At 41.2% G+C, this 20,245-nt stretch overlaps 1 protein-coding gene across 1 annotated transcript; it reads left to right on the top strand.

Annotated features, from left to right (window-relative positions):
• The first annotated feature begins 293 nt into the window (after positions 1 to 293).
• Positions 294 to 19,870, top strand: TVP23C (trans-golgi network vesicle protein 23 homolog C). Its single transcript, XM_063110134.1, has 7 exons — positions 294 to 481; positions 5,169 to 5,251; positions 6,499 to 6,643; positions 9,526 to 9,615; positions 11,330 to 11,461; positions 16,359 to 16,487; positions 17,471 to 19,870. Exons 1-7 carry the CDS (start codon positions 470 to 472, stop codon positions 17,495 to 17,497), a joined length of 618 nt encoding a protein of 205 aa, XP_062966204.1. The 5' UTR covers positions 294 to 469; the 3' UTR covers positions 17,498 to 19,870.
• Positions 19,871 to 20,245: the final 375 nt, after the last annotated feature.

The raw sequence follows: 20,245 nt of genomic DNA, 5'->3' as shown, positions 1-20,245 counted from the left end.
TGGCCTCCGCCCTCGCCGGGTCTGCACTTCCCGCCCCGCCTTCAGATGGCCCCGCCCCGCCCCGCCCCCACGCTCCCCCCGCCCCGGATCTTCCAGCCCCCGCGCTCGCCCCGCCCCGGATCGCCCCTCCCCCGCGCACGCCCCGCCCCAGGTCGCCCCGCCCCCGCCCTCGCCCCGCCTCGGACCCCGCCCCCTCTCGCCTCGCCCCCACACTCGCCCCGCCCCGGATCTCCCCGCCCCCGCACTCGCCCCGCCTTCGGATCGCCCCGTCCCGCTCTCGCCCCGCCCCGGATCACCACGCCCCCGCGGTTGCTTCTCCCGCGAGGCACCGAGCGGACGCAGGGCCGGGCTGGGATCGTCCGTTGGTCTCTGCAGGCCTGTGGCGACGAGGTCGCGTCCGTTCCAAGTCGGAACCGTCCCTCTGCCGCGCTGACGTGGCTCCCGGAAGTGAGGCTGGCGTAGGGCCGCCATGTTGCAGCAGGTGAGGCGTTGTGGGCTCCGGGAGGGGTCTGTGGCGTCTGGGTGCCCGGCCTGCAGGGTCCGTGAGGCGCGACTCCAGCGTCCCAAGGCCGGGGTCGGCGGAGGGGAGAGGAGGACCGTGCGCGGGCAGAGTCCGGGGAGGGCAGCCGGGCGCTCCGAGGCCTCTGGTGGCGCTGACCCAGGCGACGCTGAGCAGGGACAGCTGGGGGCGGGGGATCCGCGCTGGGGTGCAGAAGCGCCCTCGAGTGTGAAGTTGGAGTGGTCTCACGTTTTTCAGCCCTCGCGCCGGGAGGAAGGGGGCGGCCTGCGGGCATCTCTCAGCTCGCTCCTGGCCTGACCCCCAGGGGTGCGCAGCGGTCGTGTAGGAAGGGGTGACATCGCCACAGCCCCTGCATTCGACTTGCTGTTATCGAACTACGTTGGTGGTCACGATCACGTCTGTGCCCTTGGAGTTATTTGTAGATCATAGGTTTACCACTAGAGATTACTAATTTAATAATTCAAGTCCCAGGGCTAGGGCTGTGAACAGTACAGACAGGTTTCTTACCCTGAACTGTCAGGTTGGGTGGTGGTGGGTTCTGTATAGGGGGGTGGGGTGGGGTGGGGAGACATGATAAATTACATAAATAAAGATATTTGCAGAGAGTAATGGCAAAGACATGGTGATGAAATAGTGTCTGAGGATAGAAAACTAGAATTTTTGGTCAGAAAAGACCACTGTGAGGAGGTGACTTGAGTGGAGAAAATCCAATCGTGGTTATATTCAGCTCTCTGAACCTGCACCCAGGCTGAATGAGTCTGGAGAAAAACACACAAACATTCTAACTGTTCACACTTATAAGTTCATGTCCGTGAACCTTCCTTAAGTGAGCCCTTATTACTGCCAGGTAGTCATCTCTACACTTCCATAGTCTCTTCACTCTCCCACCTTCTTAGGCAACTCTTAAAACTTCATTCTTCTCAAATCTTCAACATTTCTTTCCTTATCCTCTCAGCTGATAACCTTTTTTCACTGAGAAATGGAAGCCGTTAGAGAATAATTTTCACACCACCTGCCTACCTATCTGCAACTTTGCCCGTAATCTTCCATACATTCTTTTACTGTGATTGAACAGTCTGGGCTCCATTCTTAGGCCGTCCCTGCTACCTGTGCACTGGTCTTCACCCCCTCTTGCCTCCTGGAAGGCAATGTCCCAGCAATTTTCTTTCCTGCATTGCCATTTTTTTTCCTTTTAAAAGGCTTGCTCACATCAACATATCAACATGCTTTAATTTCTGCTATTTAAAAAAAAAGCAAAAAACAACACCACATGCCCTTTCAGCTGTCACTTCATTCTTTGTTCTTTGAAATACTTGTCTGTGCTTGTCTCTTAATTCTTCTGTTCTCTGCTGTAGCTGTTCTAGTCAGGCTTTCTCTGCCTCTCTCTGCTATACTAAAACTACTTTTATTGTGGTCACTGATGCTCTGTTAAAAATAGGGTGGCCACTTTTTGGTTTTCATCTTATTTGTGAGCAGCATTTGGCACAGTTGATGGGCTCCTTCTCCTGGAAACACTTCACATGGCTTCCAGGACATTACCCTCTCGTGGTTCACCTCCCATTCCTTGGCACTTCTTTTTCAGTCCCCACTGCTTATTCCTTCTCATCTTTCTGACCTATAAATATTGGAGTACCTAGAGTCTGTCTTTGGTATCTTTGTCCTTTTAGCTGCTCAGGACAAAAATTTGGGAATCTTCTTTGACTCTTTTTCTCTGACCTCCACATTCAACCCGTTAACAAATCCTATCAGTTCTACCTTAATATGTGTTTGGATTCTATCTACTTTTTACCCACTGTATCCACCCTGGACCAATCCATTGTTTCTTGGCTCCATTATTGAAGTAGCCTCCTAACCAGTCTCCTAGCTTTGTGTCTTCCCCATTCCCTTCCTACCCTCTAGATTCTTAATACAATGAGTCAGAATTTGTCAGTCCTATGCTCAGAACACTCCAGTGATTCCCCCTCTTAATTTTCTTTTTTTAATTACTGGACTAGCATCTTAAACTTAATATGTCAAAAGCCAAACTTCTGATTTTGCCCCCTAATCTATTATGCCTATGGTCTTCTTCACCTTAGTAAGTGCAACTCCCAGGGTTCAGAGTTATTTGTCTTTTTTCTTTTGTGCCTGTACTGCTTAACAACAGTGCCTGGCACTTAGTAGGCACTCAGTATTTACTGAATAAGTGAGAAGAAGCTGGTCTTTCAAAGATTGGGGTAAGAGAAAAGGGTGTTGTAGGTGAAATGAACTACAAGTGCAAAAGGAGCCAATGGGGCACAAATTTGGCATGTTTAAGGAATTAAAAAGGCCAGTCTGGCAGGAGATTAGTTACTGTACGTTTGCTATTGCTGCTATAGCAAATTACTATAAACTTAGTGGCTTAAAACACACTTTGCTATTCTGGTAGAAGTCCAAAATGAGTTGTAAGGGGCTAAAATTAAGGTATGGGCAGGGCTTCATTCCTTCTGGAAGCTCTAGGGGAGAATCTGTGTCCTTGCCTTTTTCAGCTTTGAGAGAGTGCCTGTATTCCTTGGTTTGGCCGGTCCCTTTTATTTCCAAAGCCATCAGCAGAGCATATTCACATTTCTGTCTCTGATCTCTACTTTCCTTGTGTTATCATCTCTGATTTTGATTCTCTTGTGCCCCTCTTATAAGGAGGACCATTGTGATTACATCATTGGACCCACCCAAATAGTCCAGGGAAATCCCCACATCTGCACAATTCTTTTTTGCCAAGTAATTTTACATATTCACACATTCCAGGGATTATAAGCTTTGGCAGGACTGAGAAGAGGCATTATTCAGCCTGCCACACAGTAGTCTTAGAGATGGGCCAGATCACAATAGGTCACAATAAGAAGTCTGTTTTTCAAAGTGCTGTGGATTTTAAGTAGGGGAATGACATGGTCTGATGTGAAAATGTATCTCTGGTGCTGGATGGAGATTGGACTGTTGGGATTAAGAGCAGAAGCCTCAGCTTTTTCCATAGCATGCAGTGGATCTCAATTTTGGCTGCGTTTTATGATCATCTGGGGAGCTTTAAAAAACTCCAGATATCCAGACCACACCCCAGAGCAATTATATCTGAACTTCTGGGGGTGGGACCCAAGTATCAGTTTTGTGTGTGTGTGTGTGCGCGTGTGCGTGTGTGTTAGCATTCCAGTCTACAGTCAAGGTTGACACCACTGGTCACATATATCTGAATCCATTTTACCTTTCCAGCTTTAGCTCATACTCCACCTCTCCCACCCACCGCCTACTATGTGGGCTATTTGGGCATCCCCTATATATACTTTGTGTATCCCCATGTCTGTGCCTTTGAAAATCTACCTAGTTGAGGGTCTGGAGTGAACAGGAGGCTTACGTTGTCTAGGCCCAACTGGTAAACTGTCTTCCAGGAAGTTTCTCCAGAGCTCTTTGGTAGAAATGATTCTCTTCCTTCCCTTTACTCCCATTTGCACTTGAATTTCTCCTGGCACTGATCAAAGTCTGCAGCGTATTGTAGGTGATTGCCGCCTCTGTTTATTCACTCGTGCCTTTAACAAATATTGTACCATTTGGCCGGGTTCTCCGCTAGACACCAGGACTTATTACGGTGTGAAAATAGTCCTTGTCCTCCAGTAGCTTAGTAGGACGGGCAGACTTGCAGTAAGAATACCCTGAGCTAATTGTTCAAATGGAGATTTGTCCAAGGGCTGGGGGAACATGGAGATTTCAGGGGAAGTTTCTCAGCTCTTTCAGTATTTGCACTAAGACTTGAAGGATGATTTGGTATTTGCCTGATGGTGAACTAGGTAGGGGATGGGGAAGGGAAGAGTTTTCTGAGTAGAGAAAACCTGTGAAATACAGGAAGAAGGGAGAGACTAGACTAGTGTTCTCAGGGACCGTGTAGTAATATTACTGCTGCAGTGCCCAGGGGAAGGAGTGTCGGAAGGCAGGGAGTGGGCATCAGATTGTGTGATCTCACGTGCTCTATGTGAAGGAGTTGAATTTTATCCTGTACATGTAGGGACCCCATTGAAACATTTGTCAAGGGAGTGACATGGTGTGATTTCCATGTTGGGGAGATTGCTCTTGCTAATGGGGAGGAGAGGCCAGAGTAGAGCGGGATTAGAAAGATCCAACAGGAAGATCTGAAGATACAAGAAAGTGTTAAAGGGAAAAATGATGGAACAAGCCTCTGACGAGGCACGAAAAGAAAGGATTCTGAGCACAAATAATTGGCTTAGCCTTGGATAAAGGGAGAAAGAGTTGTGAGGAAGAGTGTGGAAACAAGGGTGCAGTCAGATGACTTTGTGAAGGAGCCAAAAACGCTGAGTTTATCTCCGGTAGTCTCAGCTTTCTGTGACTTGGGAGAGCAACTGAGGATAGTTTGCAGGAGCATCACCTGCACCCCAGTGTTTTCTCAGAAGGCACAGCAGCCCCAGGGCATGGATGGAGACAGCTGATACTTGGATTACTGTGTGGGGTTTTGCCAGATGATTTGGGGTGGGGTGAAGGATCTGCACGTACCCTTTTCCTGGGTTGTGCAGGCTGATGGCTGTGACCATGTTGTAATTTAATCTTCCATTTTGATGAGTGTGGTCTTGTATGTAGCAGGCATGTAAATACTGAATTTCATTTTGCCATGGGTATTTCATTTTCCTACTAGGACAGTAATGATGACACTGAAGATGTTTCGCTGTTTGATGCAGAAGAGGAGACAACCAATAGACCAAAAAAATCCAAAATCAGGTATGAGGATAAGTTACACAAGTTGTGTTAGTGTCCAGTGCTGTTCTATCCACAGACTGGTGCTGGCTCATGGGATTCAAGGCAGATTGGTTGGGATGTGCTTGTGAATATTATATGTACAAGGGTACTTCAGAAAGTTCATGGAAAAGTAGAATTTAAACATAATACAAATCTTTCTATGAACTTTTTGAAGTACCTCGTATATTACTAGTTTGTATTTAGTCTGAGACAAAGATGACATTTTAGATGTTCTTAGAACTAATTGACATGTGGAATTTTTCTTAGTTCTGAGTTTTCAAATCAGCAAATCCAATTATTTGAATACCTGTGTTTTTAATTCCAGGCTAGCTACTGTTTTCCAAGACTGTACCATTTTTTTTTATACGGTAGATACATCACATCTTGGTTTATTTTGCAAATTTCAGATTTACATCTTTAGTATAAATAACATGAAAATATGAAGGCAAACATATTTCTATTCCAAATTTAGTTCTCTTTAAAGAAATTCACTTATCTGAACCTTGAAACATTATGTTAAGTGAAAGATACCAGTCACAAAAGATCACATGCTTTGTGATTTCATTTATATGAAATGTCCAGAATAATTAAATCTATAGAGACAGAAAATAGTTGCCTAGGGTTGGGAAATTGGGGGTAAATGGGGAATGACTGCCAGTGGGTGCAGAGTTTGTTTTGGGGATAATGAAGAGCTGTTAAATCGATTGTGGTGATGGTTGCACAATTCTGTGAATGTACTGAAACCCATTAAGTTGTATACTTTAAATAGGTGCATTGTATGGTATGTGAATTTTACCTTAATAAAGTTGTTAAAAAACAAAAAACAGAAAAACTCTACCTGATGGTGACTTTGTCTTAAGTTCTGAAGTGATTTCTGAAGGCCTAGGAATTCTTTTGGTATGATTTGAAAATAGGATTTAGATCCTAAGACTATAGTTTCCTCTTTCTCCAAGCTAGGTAAAGATTCTCATTATATATTTTGTGAAAGTTTATATCCAATGAGGTGTTAAAGTCCTGTTTACATAGTGTATTTTCTGTGACAACGGGGCCTAGTCAAATAGTGGGACTTAAGGAAAAAGAACAGTAGTTGATTTGCTTCCTCAAGTCATCTCTTTTATTTTGACAAAACTCTTCGTGGTTGTGCCATGGCTAAAACATTTTTCATCTATGTCTGCTAGTACCTGTACTAAAATGTAATTGCATTTCTTTTATTATGTTTTGGTTTTCAGACATCCAGTGGCATCATTTTTCCATTTATTCTTTCGAGTCAGTGCAATTATAGTCTATCTTCTCTGTGAATTGCTCAGCAGCAGCTTTATTGCCTGCATGGTGACAATTATCTTGTTGTTGTCATGTGACTTTTGGGCAGTTAAGGTAGGTTTGATTGTTTTTATTTTAAAATTGTATTTAATGTGAGATTAAATGACATTTAAACAGTAAAAAATATCTGAGAGCTTGTTATTTCTGGCTTCATCTGTGTTAAAGTGCTAGACATATCAGATCCCTAGTAGGTTATTATATACCTAGTTGTCTGTGCCATATGTCAACCTACGTCAACTTTAAAATTAAATAAACAAAAGTGACTAGTAGCCATAGACCCTACATATTCCTTCTAATCTATACCACTGACTTTGCTTCAAAGTCGCCTCCAGGTGTGCTGTGTATGATTTCTAGGTAAGGTCCCAGAACGGTTTATGTGCAAATACTTAAAAAATACCCACTTTTTGCAAAGGCTTCTGTAGGTGCTCTAGGGAAGTATTTCACAACCAGGGGCAAACTTGCCCCCATGGGACATTTGTAAATGACCGAAGACATTTTTGTTTGTTACAACTGGGGGTGGGGAGATTGTGATTGACATCTAGTGGGTAGAGGCCATGTATGCTGCTAAACATCTTAAGATGCACAGGACAGTTCCCCCATGACAAAGAATTATCTAACCCCAAGTGTCAGTTGTGTCAAAGTTGAAACCCTGCTGTAGCGGATAGAAAAGAGTATAAGAAATGGTTTCAGGGCCGGCCCTATGGCTCACTTGGGAGAGTACGGTGCTGGTAGTGCTGAGGCCGCGGGTTCGGATCCTATGTAGGGATGGCCGGTGCGCTCACTGGCTGAGCGTGGTGCAGACCACACCGTGCCGAGTGTTGCGACCCCCTTACCAGTCAAAAAAAAAAAAAAAAAAAAAAAAAAGACCTCTGGCAGTTCTCAGTCTCCTTTGCCAGCTACTCTCTTTTTCTCATCCTTTAAATGTTAGCATTTCTACAGTATGAATTTTGGTCTTTACAGCTCTTCCATTTCTTCTCCTTCTGTATTCCTTTTCTAAGAAGTATTGTCTGTGCTTCTGATTTTGGTTGCTGATCTGTAATTTGAGTTAACTCCCAAATCTATATCTTCATCCAGTTCCAGACTTCCCTGTCTGTCTTCTTGACAGTTTTACTTGGTGTGATCGAGGCACCTCAAACACAGTATGTGTAAGATACTACTTGTCATCATCCGCCCCCAAAATGCTCTTCTTCCATAAGTGTTCCCTTTCACAGGGCCTGGAATCGCTAATTTTTTTTACTTGAGCAAACCAGAAATATATGAGTTGCCTCTTTCTTACCCCATATTCTGTTAATCACCAGGTCTCATAAATCCGTATATTTTACTTTCTTCTTTAGGGGTCTCTGTGCCTACTGCTCTATCTGGGATGCTCGTCTCGCTCCCACATTCCCTCAGTACAGGGATTCCTAATCTTTTTTGTGTTGTGGACCCCCTTCATAGTCTCATGAAGCTATGAATAACGTTTTTAGAGAGAGAAGATTACAAAGGAAGTCACTTACATCAAAATATAATTTAAAAATATTAAAGAGGTAAATTTCTGATTTAGTAATGTGTACTTCTTTATGAACACATTAGTAGTAAGATCTAGCAGCAGGTCTAATAACTACAGACAGTCCCCAATTTAAACAGTGCTTCGACTTATGATTTTTTGACTTGACGATGAGTTTATTGGGGTATTAAATGCATTTTCGACTAACAACATTTTTCATTTGTAATGGGCTTCTTGGGACATAACCCCATTGTAAGCTGAGGAACATCTGTCTGTACTTTCAAAGTAGTGATGATCATAAACAATATTTTGAGATATCTGCAACAAGTGTAGTACAAAATGAAAAATACCTGTGGTTTTTATTGTGACAGAGTCATGGGCACTGCCAATTCTGACCACATTCATGGTTTATTTTCTACATTTGTATTTTAAAGATGTGCTAAATTTCAACTGGAGGTTAATGAAAATAAAGATAATTTTTTTCCCTCATCCAAGTTCACAGAACCCCTGAATCTATTAATGGACACCACTAATTAAACATCCCTTGTATTATTATTATTATTATTATTTTTTTTTGTCTTTTTTAAAATTTTGTGACCAGCAGCACCGCGCTCAGCCAGTGAGCGCACCGGCCATCCCTATATAGGATCTGAACCCGCGGCGGGAGCGCTGCTGCGCTCCCAGCGCTGCACTCTCCCCAGTACGCCACGGGGTCGGCCCATCCCTTGTATTATTGGTTTCTACGTATTCTTTAAATTTCATCCTAAATCTTGATTCTTCAGGTAGTCGTTCTCAGATAGCCAGACTACATCACATTTCCCTGTTACACAGCAGTTATCACAGTTGGTAACGGCACGTTTGTTCATTGGTTGACTGCCTCTCTTCCTCACAGCACTTGAAATTCTGTGGGGACGGGGGTGGTATCTGTTAGTAAACATTTATTACCAGCACATAGTAGGTGCTCAGTAAATATTTTTTGAGTAAATAAACATTAGAGAAGCTATCAAATTAATTCACTACATTAGTAAGCAGGAAAAGAGCTTGGTACATTTGAGGGATTGAGTGAGGGCCAGGGTCTTTGACCATTTTGGGGGATATACAGTTGTAAAATTTATGTAGATGCAGTCAGGATATATGGGAAAATGTAGGTTGCAGTAGCCAAAGAGCAAGAGGCTGAGAAAGGACAAGTGTTCATGAGGGAGAAGAGTGGGGGTAATGTATGTGGGTAGACTTATTTGCTTGGCTTGTCCCCTCCACCCCCGTCGGTCCTGCTGTTGCCATTTTACTACTTAATCTTTTAGCCAGGCCTGATACACAGCAGTCTTTAACTGGATATTTTGGAGGTAAAGCTGGAGATTTTTGTTTGTGAAATGTTGCACTAAGAAATGACCTTATGGTAGATCTTTAAATAATGTTTTAAAATGGGTGTGCTTATGTTAATCTTTATCAGAATGTCACAGGTAGACTAATGGTTGGCCTACGTTGGTGGAATCATATTGATGAAGATGGAAAGAGCCACTGGGTGTTTGAGTCCAGGAAGGTAAACTGCTTTTTTTTTTTTTTTTTAATAATATCATACAATAAATTATGTGTAGATTACATTTAAACATTTAAAGATGAAGTATTTGAGATTAAAAGCACTACCTCAGATTACTTAGCATGTCAGTACTAAACCAGATGTCCTTCTAAAACTTACTACATTTTTCTGTCTAGTTCAGACTGGAAACAAGGCATGTGTAGGCCAACATCCTCTGAAAGGACATTGGGTCAGAGTTTATACAGTATGATAAGATGCCTTTCAGGGGTTGCTGATAAAATATCTCTTTCTGATGGTCCCAGCTTTGTTGCCTTGCTGGGTATTTCCATGAAACCCTCTATGTCCAGCGGATAACTGCTTCTGAATCTTGTTCTGTCTTTGTTTCCAACTGGTCATCTTCCAGTTGTGGGCAGAAAAAAGGAGGATTGCAACTAGATAGAAAATCTGAGCCCTGGGGGGACCTTTGTCTGTTACGGTGAACATTCAGTTTACCTGTGGATATCAGTTTGGAAGGCAGGGGACAAAACTCCTAGAGACAGTACCAGTTGAGTTGGTTGTCTTCTGCTTGAGAGGGCCTTGACAAGTAATACTTCTCAGAAAGCAGCATTGTGCTCGGTGAGCCCGTATTCCCTAATATTATAAAGTCTACCTTGGAAACACTCACCACTCTTATAAATTCCTGGGTGATTGTATTAGTTCATTTCTGTTGCTTATAACAAAATACCTGGAACTGGGTAATTTATAAGAAAACAAAATCTATTGCTTACGGTTTTGGAGGCTGGGAAGGCCAAAGTCCAGGGAACACATTTGGTGAGGGTCTTTTTTGGTGGTGGCTTGATGACAGCAGTGCTGGGGTCTCACATGGCAGAAAATGGCAGAGCAGAGAGAGACACTTTCACGTGCTCTTCTTTTAAAGTCTTCAGAACCACACTCCCGACCACCATTATTAATCCATTTACTGGGGCATGGTCCTACAATCTAACCACCTCCTCAAGGCTCCACCTTTCAGCTACCACAGTAAGATTTCCCACCCTCTTAACACTTTCACAGTGGGGACCAAGCCTCCAACATATTAAACTTTGGGGGAACGCAATTCAACCCATAGTAGTGCTGTTGCTGAGACATTTTGGTCATTGTTCAGAACCCCTTGATTCCATTTCTTTTTCTAGACCCCGACTTGACCTTTTAGTCTCCAGGATGACTATAACCTTGATATCCTTGACCTTCACCCAGAAAGTTATCATTCAAAGCTTCTTTATGAGTAAACAGTGCAAGTGCAAGAAGAATTAATAGAAGCCTATCAGGGGCCGCTCTTTACTGTCTTGGGTATTTATAAACTGTCCATTCGGCCCTGAAAATGCAAAATTCTTGAATTACTAAAATCAGTTTCTAAAATTACAATAGTGGTAATGCCACTGTTTTGGGGGGTTCTAACTTAGGACTTGGGTTGTCTTTGTTAATGTTTGAATTTGAGGGTAATATGTTTTTATTAAAAATGTTAATTTTTAGGGGCAACCCTGTGGCGCACTCTGGAGAGTGCGGCGCTGGGAGCGCAGCAATGCTCCCGCCGCGGGTTCGGATCCTATATAGGGATGGCCAGTGCGCTCACTGGCTGAGCGTGGTGCGGCCAGTCACAAAAAGACAAAAAAAAAAAAAAATGTTAATTTTTACTGATAAATCTCACAACAGTGATGAGTCAATTTGTGTTCTTTTGTAGGCATCTTCTCAAGAGAATAAAAGTGTTTCAGAGGCTGAGTCTAGAATCTTTTGGCTAGGACTTGTTGCCTGTCCAGTGCTGTGGGTGATATTTGCCTTCAGTGCTCTCTTCTCCTTCAGAGTGAAGTGGTTGGTGAGTATCAGTGTAGAATTTTTGACTAGTCCATCACGATTTCAGATGAGTAGTCACCGTAAGCAGTCACCTATGCCCTCGGCGTTAGAGACCTACTTGAATAGGCAGCTTCATCGTGTATTTCCCTAGTTCTGTTTCCCAGCTCTACTTTTTTCTAAGTACTGGAGAGCAGATCCTGTGGAAGACCCCATTTCACTGATTTTTTGGGGTATTAGTGCCCGTAATAGAATGACCTGAAAATGTTGGTTGGTAACCTGTTCCAGTTATCTATTGCTGCATCACAAATCACCCCAAAACTTAGTGACTTAGAACAATAACAATCTCTTTATTATCTCACAGTTTTCTGTGGCTCAGGATCTTGGGAAGGGTTCTATTGGGTCTTGAGTAGTTGTAGTCAGACAGTAGTTGGAGTGGCTGGGGGCTGCGAGACATCTCTTCTTCTTGAGGTCCCTGGCTGCCCCACATGTCTCTCCACATGGCTGAGTTTAGGTGGACTCCTGGAAGTCAGATTGCTTATGTGCATACTCAGTACTCCAGTTGAGATATTCCAGTTTGCAAGCTGAATTGCTTTTTACAGCCTCGTCTAAGACATCACAGCATCACTTTTGCCACCCACCCACATTCAAGGGAATGGGAATCAGGCTCTGTCTCTTGATGGGGGAGTAAGAAGGTTCTAGAAGAGCATGTGGAATAGGTAATATTGTTGCTGACATCTTTGGAAAATGCATTCTGTTGCTTAACCCAAACCGAGTCTTATCTTTTTAATAGTTAAGTTTATTCTATTTAGTATTTATTGATATCAGATATGTTTTGGCTTTAATTATGTTTTTTCCCCAATTTTCAGTATTTCCTTGTTCCTATTTTGCTGTATAGGTTCTCTTATTCTCTGTGTGTGCACATACATGCATACTTTCCTTCTTGGGATTTGGAAGCTTTATTGTCTATTTTCAGTTCTTCTAGTAGTATCCTTATACTTTCTATGTTTGTATCATAACCCTCTTTCATGAATTAGGAAGTTTATTCAATATTAGTGGATTTCCTACCATGAAAGGGGGGAGAGTAACACTTGTGTACTTTCTTCCACTTCTGCCTGCTCCTACTTCTGGACTTTTGTTTATTATAGTCTTATTTTAGTTCTTTTCGTAGTTTTCTTTATAACATTAAGTAACATACGTAAGCCTGTTTATTGACTTGAGACTATTTAGAAAAGGAAGAAAATGAACACTCATACTCCTTCCTATCTTTCTTTCTTTTTGTTCATTCCAGTGTTATTTTTGTGTTGTCAAGTTTTATAATAATTACCTTTTGAAAAGATATTTCTGATTGGTTGTTCAGTCTTTGGTCTATTCTTTAAATACATCGATTTAGTGTCTACCACCAGGCCTTTTGCAACTTTTCCTTTTACCTCTTGGTTGGCTACATTTCAGTGTTGGGGGATATTTTCAAAAATAACATGTAAGTGTTACTTTTCTTTACCTCTTTCATGTTTAAGAATATGGGCTTATTGACTATTCTTGAATGATGACTTGGCCGGATTAGTAATCTTGGGTAACAATTTCTTTTTGGAAGACATCACTCCATCTTTTTCTTATACTGGATATTTTGGAGAAGTCTGAGGCCAGACTTAATTTAACCTTCATGTAAGTAAGTGAATAATTTTTCTCTCTAAGGAATTTTTTGTTGTTGTTGTTCCTGACATTTTAAAATATCATAACCAGGATGTGTCTATATTTATCTTTCTTTCTTTTTTTTTTTTTAAAGATGACCGGTAAGGGGGTCTTAACCCTTGACTTGGTGCTGTCAGCACCATGCTCTCCCAAGTGAGCTAACTGGCCATCCCTATGTAGGGATCCAAACCCTTGGCCATGGTGTTATCAGCACCACATTCTCCCAAGTGAGCCATGGGGTGGCCCTTATATTTATCTTTCTATATTGAGTTTTCTGGAAGTCATGTGCCCTTCTGACATGCAGGCTTAAGTTTTGCTTTGAATCAGGAAAATTGTCTTCTGTTAAATTTCTACATTTGTTCTGTTTTTTTGACATCTCTAATTCTGAGGTACCAGTTATGTCTGCATTGGATCATTTTAATCAGTTCTCATCTACTGTGTTCTAGTTGCTTTAATCTTTCATCGTTTTCTTTTGTACTTATTTATTTAGCAAGTATTTTTAAGAGTTCCCCACGTGTTGTAGCTGTTCTGGGTGCTGGGGTATAGTTAGGGGCCAGATAAACAAGAATGCTGCTCCAATAGAGCATCTGTTCTAGTGGAGGGTAGACAGATGATAAAGAATATAGTAGGGGGTGTTAGAGAGGTGATGGTACAAGGCAGTGGGGTCAGCGAAGGCTTGTCTGTGTTCTTTAGCTCTGCCAGCTCCATATCCATCTCCTGTTGTCTTATCATACCTTCATGCTCTTTGAATTCTCATCTTTAGATTCTTCTATAGGGTGAAGTATTCCTAGGAATGCTTCTACTTTGGTGGGTTATATTTCTTTCAGAAGAGATTCTTCACCCATGTTTTGCATACTGTATTTCTTTCTTACTATTTTTGCTATAATATTGCGCAGATCCCCGTCCCTTTTTCCTTATCCATTTTGCTTACAGTGGCAGCTTTGTCTAGACCTTCTTTCTGCTGGTTTAGTGTGGGTGAATTCTCCTTGATTGCCTTCCCAGGTTGTGTGAGGCATGTGGCCGCTGTTCTTAGCTAGTATTTGAATGCTGTGTTTGGGGCCTGGAGATGCAGGTGTGAGGAGGAGAACTCAGCCAGGCTCTGGGCTGCCTTGGCTGGCTTGTCTGGGTTTGTCCTTTTCTTACGTAGTGGAGCTCTTATCTCCTGGCTGGCTGTATACTCTATTCTGGTTCTACCCTCCTGCGTTACATCGTTTGTAAGACCCAGGAGCCGTAGCGTCCACCCATCCAGGAGAATCAGCCCAGTCTTTCTCTAGCAGTGTTTCTACTTCCCTGAAACAGGACAGGGGAAGATTATGTGAAAGACAGTTTGGTCCTATGTTAAGACCATAGGACAGGAAGGGGGGCTTCCCCCATGCTCTCCATGAGCCTCCTGTACCCTCGCTTCTTTATTAAAGATAATTGGCTCTCATTCATGATTGTCGGTCCTCCTGTACTTCCTCTCTTGTCTTCTTCCCACCAGGGAGGCACCACCATGGCAAAGCTGCAGGGATTTTCCTACCTTCTTGGGTTATTGTTGGTTGGGAAGAGTCTCTGCTGTTGTGGCTATTTCTGCAATTTTTTCTTAGGGCTGTCTCTGTCTTCTGGCCTTTTGCTTCTCTCTAAGTTGTTGGGAGGTAATTAGTGAAATTTCCCTGAGAGCTTCTTTGGAGAGTTAGGAGCTGTGTAGTGCTGCACCAAGCGGGTTCTTTCTCTGACCAGCAGCCTTTTTCTATATTTATTCATACTGGCTTATTTGCCATTTTTTTTTTTTTTTTTTAAAAAAAACCTATTTTCTGTCTCTATCTTAAGGGGAGGGAGATCTTTATGTCTGACTTCACCACACCATTTTAAACCAGACGTCTGCTTGTTTTAACTTAGAAGTTCATTTTAAAATGTGTTGCCATTGAGTAAAGTTTATGCTGCTCAGTGAACTCAGGTGCCCCCTGGTGTGTTGGTACATACATACCCAGGAGCACCCCAGTTTGAGAAGCATGGGAAGTTAAAGGAGATTTATTTAAATACAAATATAGTTTTATGTTTATTTAGGTAACTAGCAACCTTGTATAATACTAATGTGTTTATTTCCATGAAACGTAAGTTTAGGACAGAAAGTACCAGCTCCACTTCTTTTGCTAGGAATTTGAATCTGTTCCTTAATTAAACATTTAAATCCTCTGACTTAGTTAAAATTGGCTGTACAGCTTATTAAGGACTAAGGAGAATAAGTTTGGATTGGAAAAAGACATTCTTAGTATAGCTGCTTTGCTTTTCACAGATGTAAATATCTTCTGGCTAACCCTTTCAGTAGTAGAAGAGTTGACGAGCTGTTTATTCTAGAACAGGGGTTGGCAAACTGGCCTGCAGGGCAAATCCAGCCCGACACCTGTTTGTTATAATTTTTATTGGAACACAGCCATGTCCATTTATTTATATATCGTCTGTGGCTGCTTTTGGGCTAGAATGGCAGAGTTGAGTAGTTGCAACAGAGACCATATGGCCCACAAAGCCTAAAATATTTATCTGGCCATTTATAGAAAAACTTTGCCAATCTCTGTTCTAGAATATTGAAACTTGGGGGCCTCCTCACATTGTCCTAATTAATTTTTCTTCTGTAATATTTAAGGTGTGGGCTTGAGTTTCTAGTGGGGTCACTTATAGGATCCCCATTGGGGCCACAAGGAATAAATAGCTCTGCCAAAGTGTGGTTCCTCCTGGTATTAATCTCCCTCCCCACCCAAGGCAGACACCTGTTGATTTCTGCCTTGGGCCACTGAGTTGCCTTTTCCAGAAGCCAGCTGTCACATGCATTAGCATAGAGCAGGGATTCAGCTCTGCCTCCTCTCAGTTTATTGAACTTGATCCACCTCTTGACTGATCTTTTGCGATTCTTAAAGGAATAATAAACATGAGTCTTATCTGAGTCTCATTTACTTTTCCTTATATCTTTACTCATAGACCTATGGGAAACATTAGAGAGAGAAAGCTCCCCTTTCCAGGGACTAGCATGATGCCTGACATATGTAGCAATTGTGTTTGAATAAATATTTGTTGGGTGAATGACTCAGTACCTTGTAAGAGCACACATCAGATAGGTCTCTTCCGGTAAGTTAAGGAGTGTCATTGGCACAACCCTGGCCTTGCACTCATGACAGTCTTCCTATCCCATTTATGGCGTAGAGAAAGGTCAATTTTAGACCGGTAACCATTGATTATTTTTCTCTTTGTTCTAGGCAGTGGTTATCATGGGTGTGGTGCTACAAGGTGCCAACCTATATGGTTACATCAGATGTAAAGTGGGCAGCAGAAAGAATTTAACCAGCTTGGCTACCTCGTATCTTGGAAAGCAGTTTTTAAGACAAGTAAGTGTTTTATGGATGTGATCAGTGAGATTAATGACTAATGCAGTGATATCTAACTCTTGTAGAATTTAATTTTTATGAAATTATTATTCTTAACAGAAGTTGTGTTAAGACGTGGTTATTTCAATATGGGATGATGGTATCGATGTTTTAATTGCTCTTTGGAAGCTTTTAGGACATTCCAGAAACATATTGTCAGTGTCTTAAAATTATTTTAAAACCGGGAGAGAAATAAACTATCATTGATTTTTTTAAGAACTGCTTTAAGTTCAGTTGCTTTCCATTAGTTCTGGTGGCTTTAAACGAATGTTCCTGAAGAATGCATATTCTGTGGTTTTCGGATTTATAGCAAGAACAAATTTTGAAACATAAGAAAGATTATTTTAAAATACTCATGTTTTTCCCCCCCCCCCCAGAATAGAAAGGTTTACTACAGTTCCCCAATATGAGGGTTTAAATCAGGGGTTTCTGTGGGATAAGTAGGTAGTCATAGGTAAATAGTTACTGGTTAGATCTCTTGGGAAAATTGACTAGGTCTTAATATGAGTAACATCTCACATTTGTTTAACGCAGTAGGCTGAACAGGTAATGTTATATAGAACAATGGTTCTCAAACTTGAACATGCATCAGACTCACCTAGAGGGCACAAGATTGCTGGGCTGCACCCACATACCACCCCATCGCCAGGTTTCTTATTCATGGGGGTGGGGTCTCATAATCGGCATTTCTAACAAGTTTCTGGGTGGTGCTGATACACTGGTTCAAGGATTACACTTTAGATTGCTAAAGCCCTGAGATATTAAGTGACTTACTAAAAATGTTTTGGTCAACCAAGGACCGTATATATAGAACAGTGGTTGGAGCAGTAGGCTCGGTGTGTAGTAGCCTATACCATCTAGGTTTGTGTATGTGCACTCTAATGTTCATTTGGTATTTGAAGTTAAATAACATTGATTATTAAGGAGTTTTTTCTCTTTTGTAGAACACTGGAGAAGATCAGAGTTCCTGAATAGAGAGGAAGCTTATATGTTCTGTTACATTGGGGAACAACCGAAGAGATTCTTGGCCCTGAACATTTTAGAGCTCAGTCCATGTTGCAAAGAAGAGTCTTGGGTTTGTTTTTCCACTAAAGAATTTTGTTTTAAAAAAGAAAAAGTAGTTTTCATATTAAGTTTTTATTTTCTTTCTGGCAGTTGGGGCTAGAAAGTATGGTGTCACTAGAAACATTGTCAAAATTTATTTTATGGTGTACATATATATGCACATAGTCATGTAATATCAGTATATCCGAAATTAATGAAACTTTTGTGTTCATTTACGTATGTAACGGAGATCTTTGCATTTTGGTCCATAGAACATAGGAGGATGTTCTTAGTCTGTCTCAAAACTCTATGTGTTTACATATTATTTCTGTAGATTATTTTCAAAAGTAAGTTTTGCATCCATGGTGAGAATGAGCACTTTGGCTAATGTATAAGTTAGAAATAATTGTTAGTTTTAATACATGGTGTAATTTTTTTTCTTAGACATAGACAAGCAAGTAAAAACCAAATATGGGCCAGTGGTGTTAACTAGTTTCTAAATTATTGTTTTTTTTTAATTTGTAACAAGTCATTTACTTAAGTCCCAATTACTATAAAAGGAATCATCATAGTTTATGTTTAAGGGATACTCAGAGATTGCTGTGGTTCTGTTTGTTTTATGGAAAGGATAGCCAGATTTTACTTTGGAACTTTCTGGAAGCTCCTCAGTGGTCCTTGGGCTAATAAAATCTATCTTTTACCACTAAAAGAATATTATTCTTATGTCATAATAAGAATAATCATTTAAATAGTTGGCATAATAAATGCCTGAAAGACATTTTATTTGATGAATCTATTTTTTTCTTCTTTTTGCTATAAGGGGGGGTATTGTAAATCATGAATTTGTATTAATGATCTTTCTTCAAACAAAGCAATATATGTAACTAAACTAAACCAGTCTGTAGACAATTGAAAGCATCTGTAAATCCTGTTGTAGTTACTGTAAACTTTGTTGGAATCTTTTAATCAGCAGATTATCTTATGAGTATATTTATACATTGTTAAAATTTTTATAGATGTTTTGTTTCATTGAATAAGTATCTTTACTGGAGTGATAGCTGTGAAGGTGCATAACTTTATATTTGTATAAAACTCTACTGTTTACAAAGCATTTGGCATGTGTAATGTCATTTAACCCTCATGACAAATATGTGATACCTTAGGTGATGAAACTGAACTTCAGGTTATTGAGTGACTTGCCCAGGGAAACATAGATGACAGGAATATGTGTAGGATATAAAACAGGATATTTAAAACATCAGCCTGGCACGATCCACGCCATGGCAGGATCCTAAAGGAGTCAGCTTGGGCTGCCCTCTCCGAGTTGGCAAGGCCGCTGGAGGGAGAGCTGCTGGCAAGGCCGTAGCTACGAGCACTTGCTACAACCATAAGGGTTTCTGCCTCGGCTTTGTAGCTTTCGCCCTCTCTCTTTCGATATTTTGGTTAGCGTGGCAGTTCTCTGAATTCCCAAAAGATTATAAAAATAACACAAATGACTTTGCAGTCATTGAACTAAACATTCCCACAGAGGATCCGAGTAAATTGGACAATTTAAAATTATCCGCTTATGATAAATTGACCACACCAACATATGTTCCGAAAGCACCGCTCATGACTAAATATGAGCTGCAGCCTAATGTAAGTTGGCAAACATCATTTACTGGAGATTATATTAATGGCAAGAGAATGGTTGGTATTAATGGGAAATTATATGGTTGGGATAAAAATATATGCTGTAAAATTATTAAACCTGCAAAATTAGATCTTAGAAGAATAAGAGAGTACACTTGGTTTTGTGAAGGATGGTGCTGTGCACAATGACACTTTAATATTTAGATCAAGATTACAGGGCCACAGCAAATGCATAACCTCAAAATGTGCATGATAATGCTGCTCAAAAATCCACTGTTCTTTTTACATTTGGCTCCCACCCTGTTAACAGGGTGGATATTAACCACAGCTTGCTAACAGAAAAAGGTCACAAGATAACTTCAAGACAATGAAGGGATGGTTTGAATCTGATAAACCTGATTCCAGGAAAAAGAAGCAGGAGTTCATCACCTAAGACGTGCTGACCTCTAAAAAAGTTTCCTCCCTGCTTTTTGGACTATTGATTTAAGCTTGCTGATACAATAAAAATAATACCCAAAACCCCCCTGCAGAGAAAAATCTAAATAAAAGGCATTGTCTCATGCTCTACTGGGCTCCAGCTGCAACACACTGACAGCCCGCAGAGAGAGAATGTGCATATTGATGCATTGAGGTCTCTGTTCTGTGTTTGTTATTTTTGCCGGCTTCCTCATCCCTCTTTCAAGGACCCGCAAACTCGACTGGAGCTGGTCTCCTGCATCAGCCCTTCTCATCTGTGGGTTCTGCATCAGTGGATTCAACCAACCATGGATCGAAAATATCTGAAAAAACAAAACCAAAATGCAACAATAAAAAAAAAGACTAATTAAGTAAAACAACACAGTATAGCAACTATTTACATAGCGTGTACATTGTATTGGGTATAATAAGTAATCTAGAGATGATTTAAAGGATATGGGAGGATGTGCATAGGTTATATGCAAATACTATGCCATTTTATATAAGGAACTTGAACCTCCATGGATTTTGGTATCCACAGAAGGACCTGGAACCAGTTCCCTACAGATAATGAAGGAAGACTGTAT

This window comes from Cynocephalus volans, chromosome 10 (genome assembly GCF_027409185.1).
Source record: "Cynocephalus volans isolate mCynVol1 chromosome 10, mCynVol1.pri, whole genome shotgun sequence".
Classification (NCBI taxonomy): Eukaryota; Metazoa; Chordata; class Mammalia; order Dermoptera; family Cynocephalidae; genus Cynocephalus; species Cynocephalus volans.
Note: the sequence above shows the minus strand (reverse complement) of the source record. Positions and strands in the feature narration are given on the sequence as shown.

What these genes read in the sequence shown, in the direction of transcription:
- TVP23C (XM_063110134.1), top strand. An exon ending in GTGACTTTTGGGCAGTTAAG is followed by an intron (nt 6,644 to 9,525) that starts GTAGGTTTGATT and finishes AATCTTTATCAG; the next exon opens with AATGTCACAGGTAGACTAAT. An exon ending in CCTTCAGAGTGAAGTGGTTG is followed by an intron (nt 11,462 to 16,358) that starts GTGAGTATCAGT and finishes TCTTTGTTCTAG; the next exon opens with GCAGTGGTTATCATGGGTGT.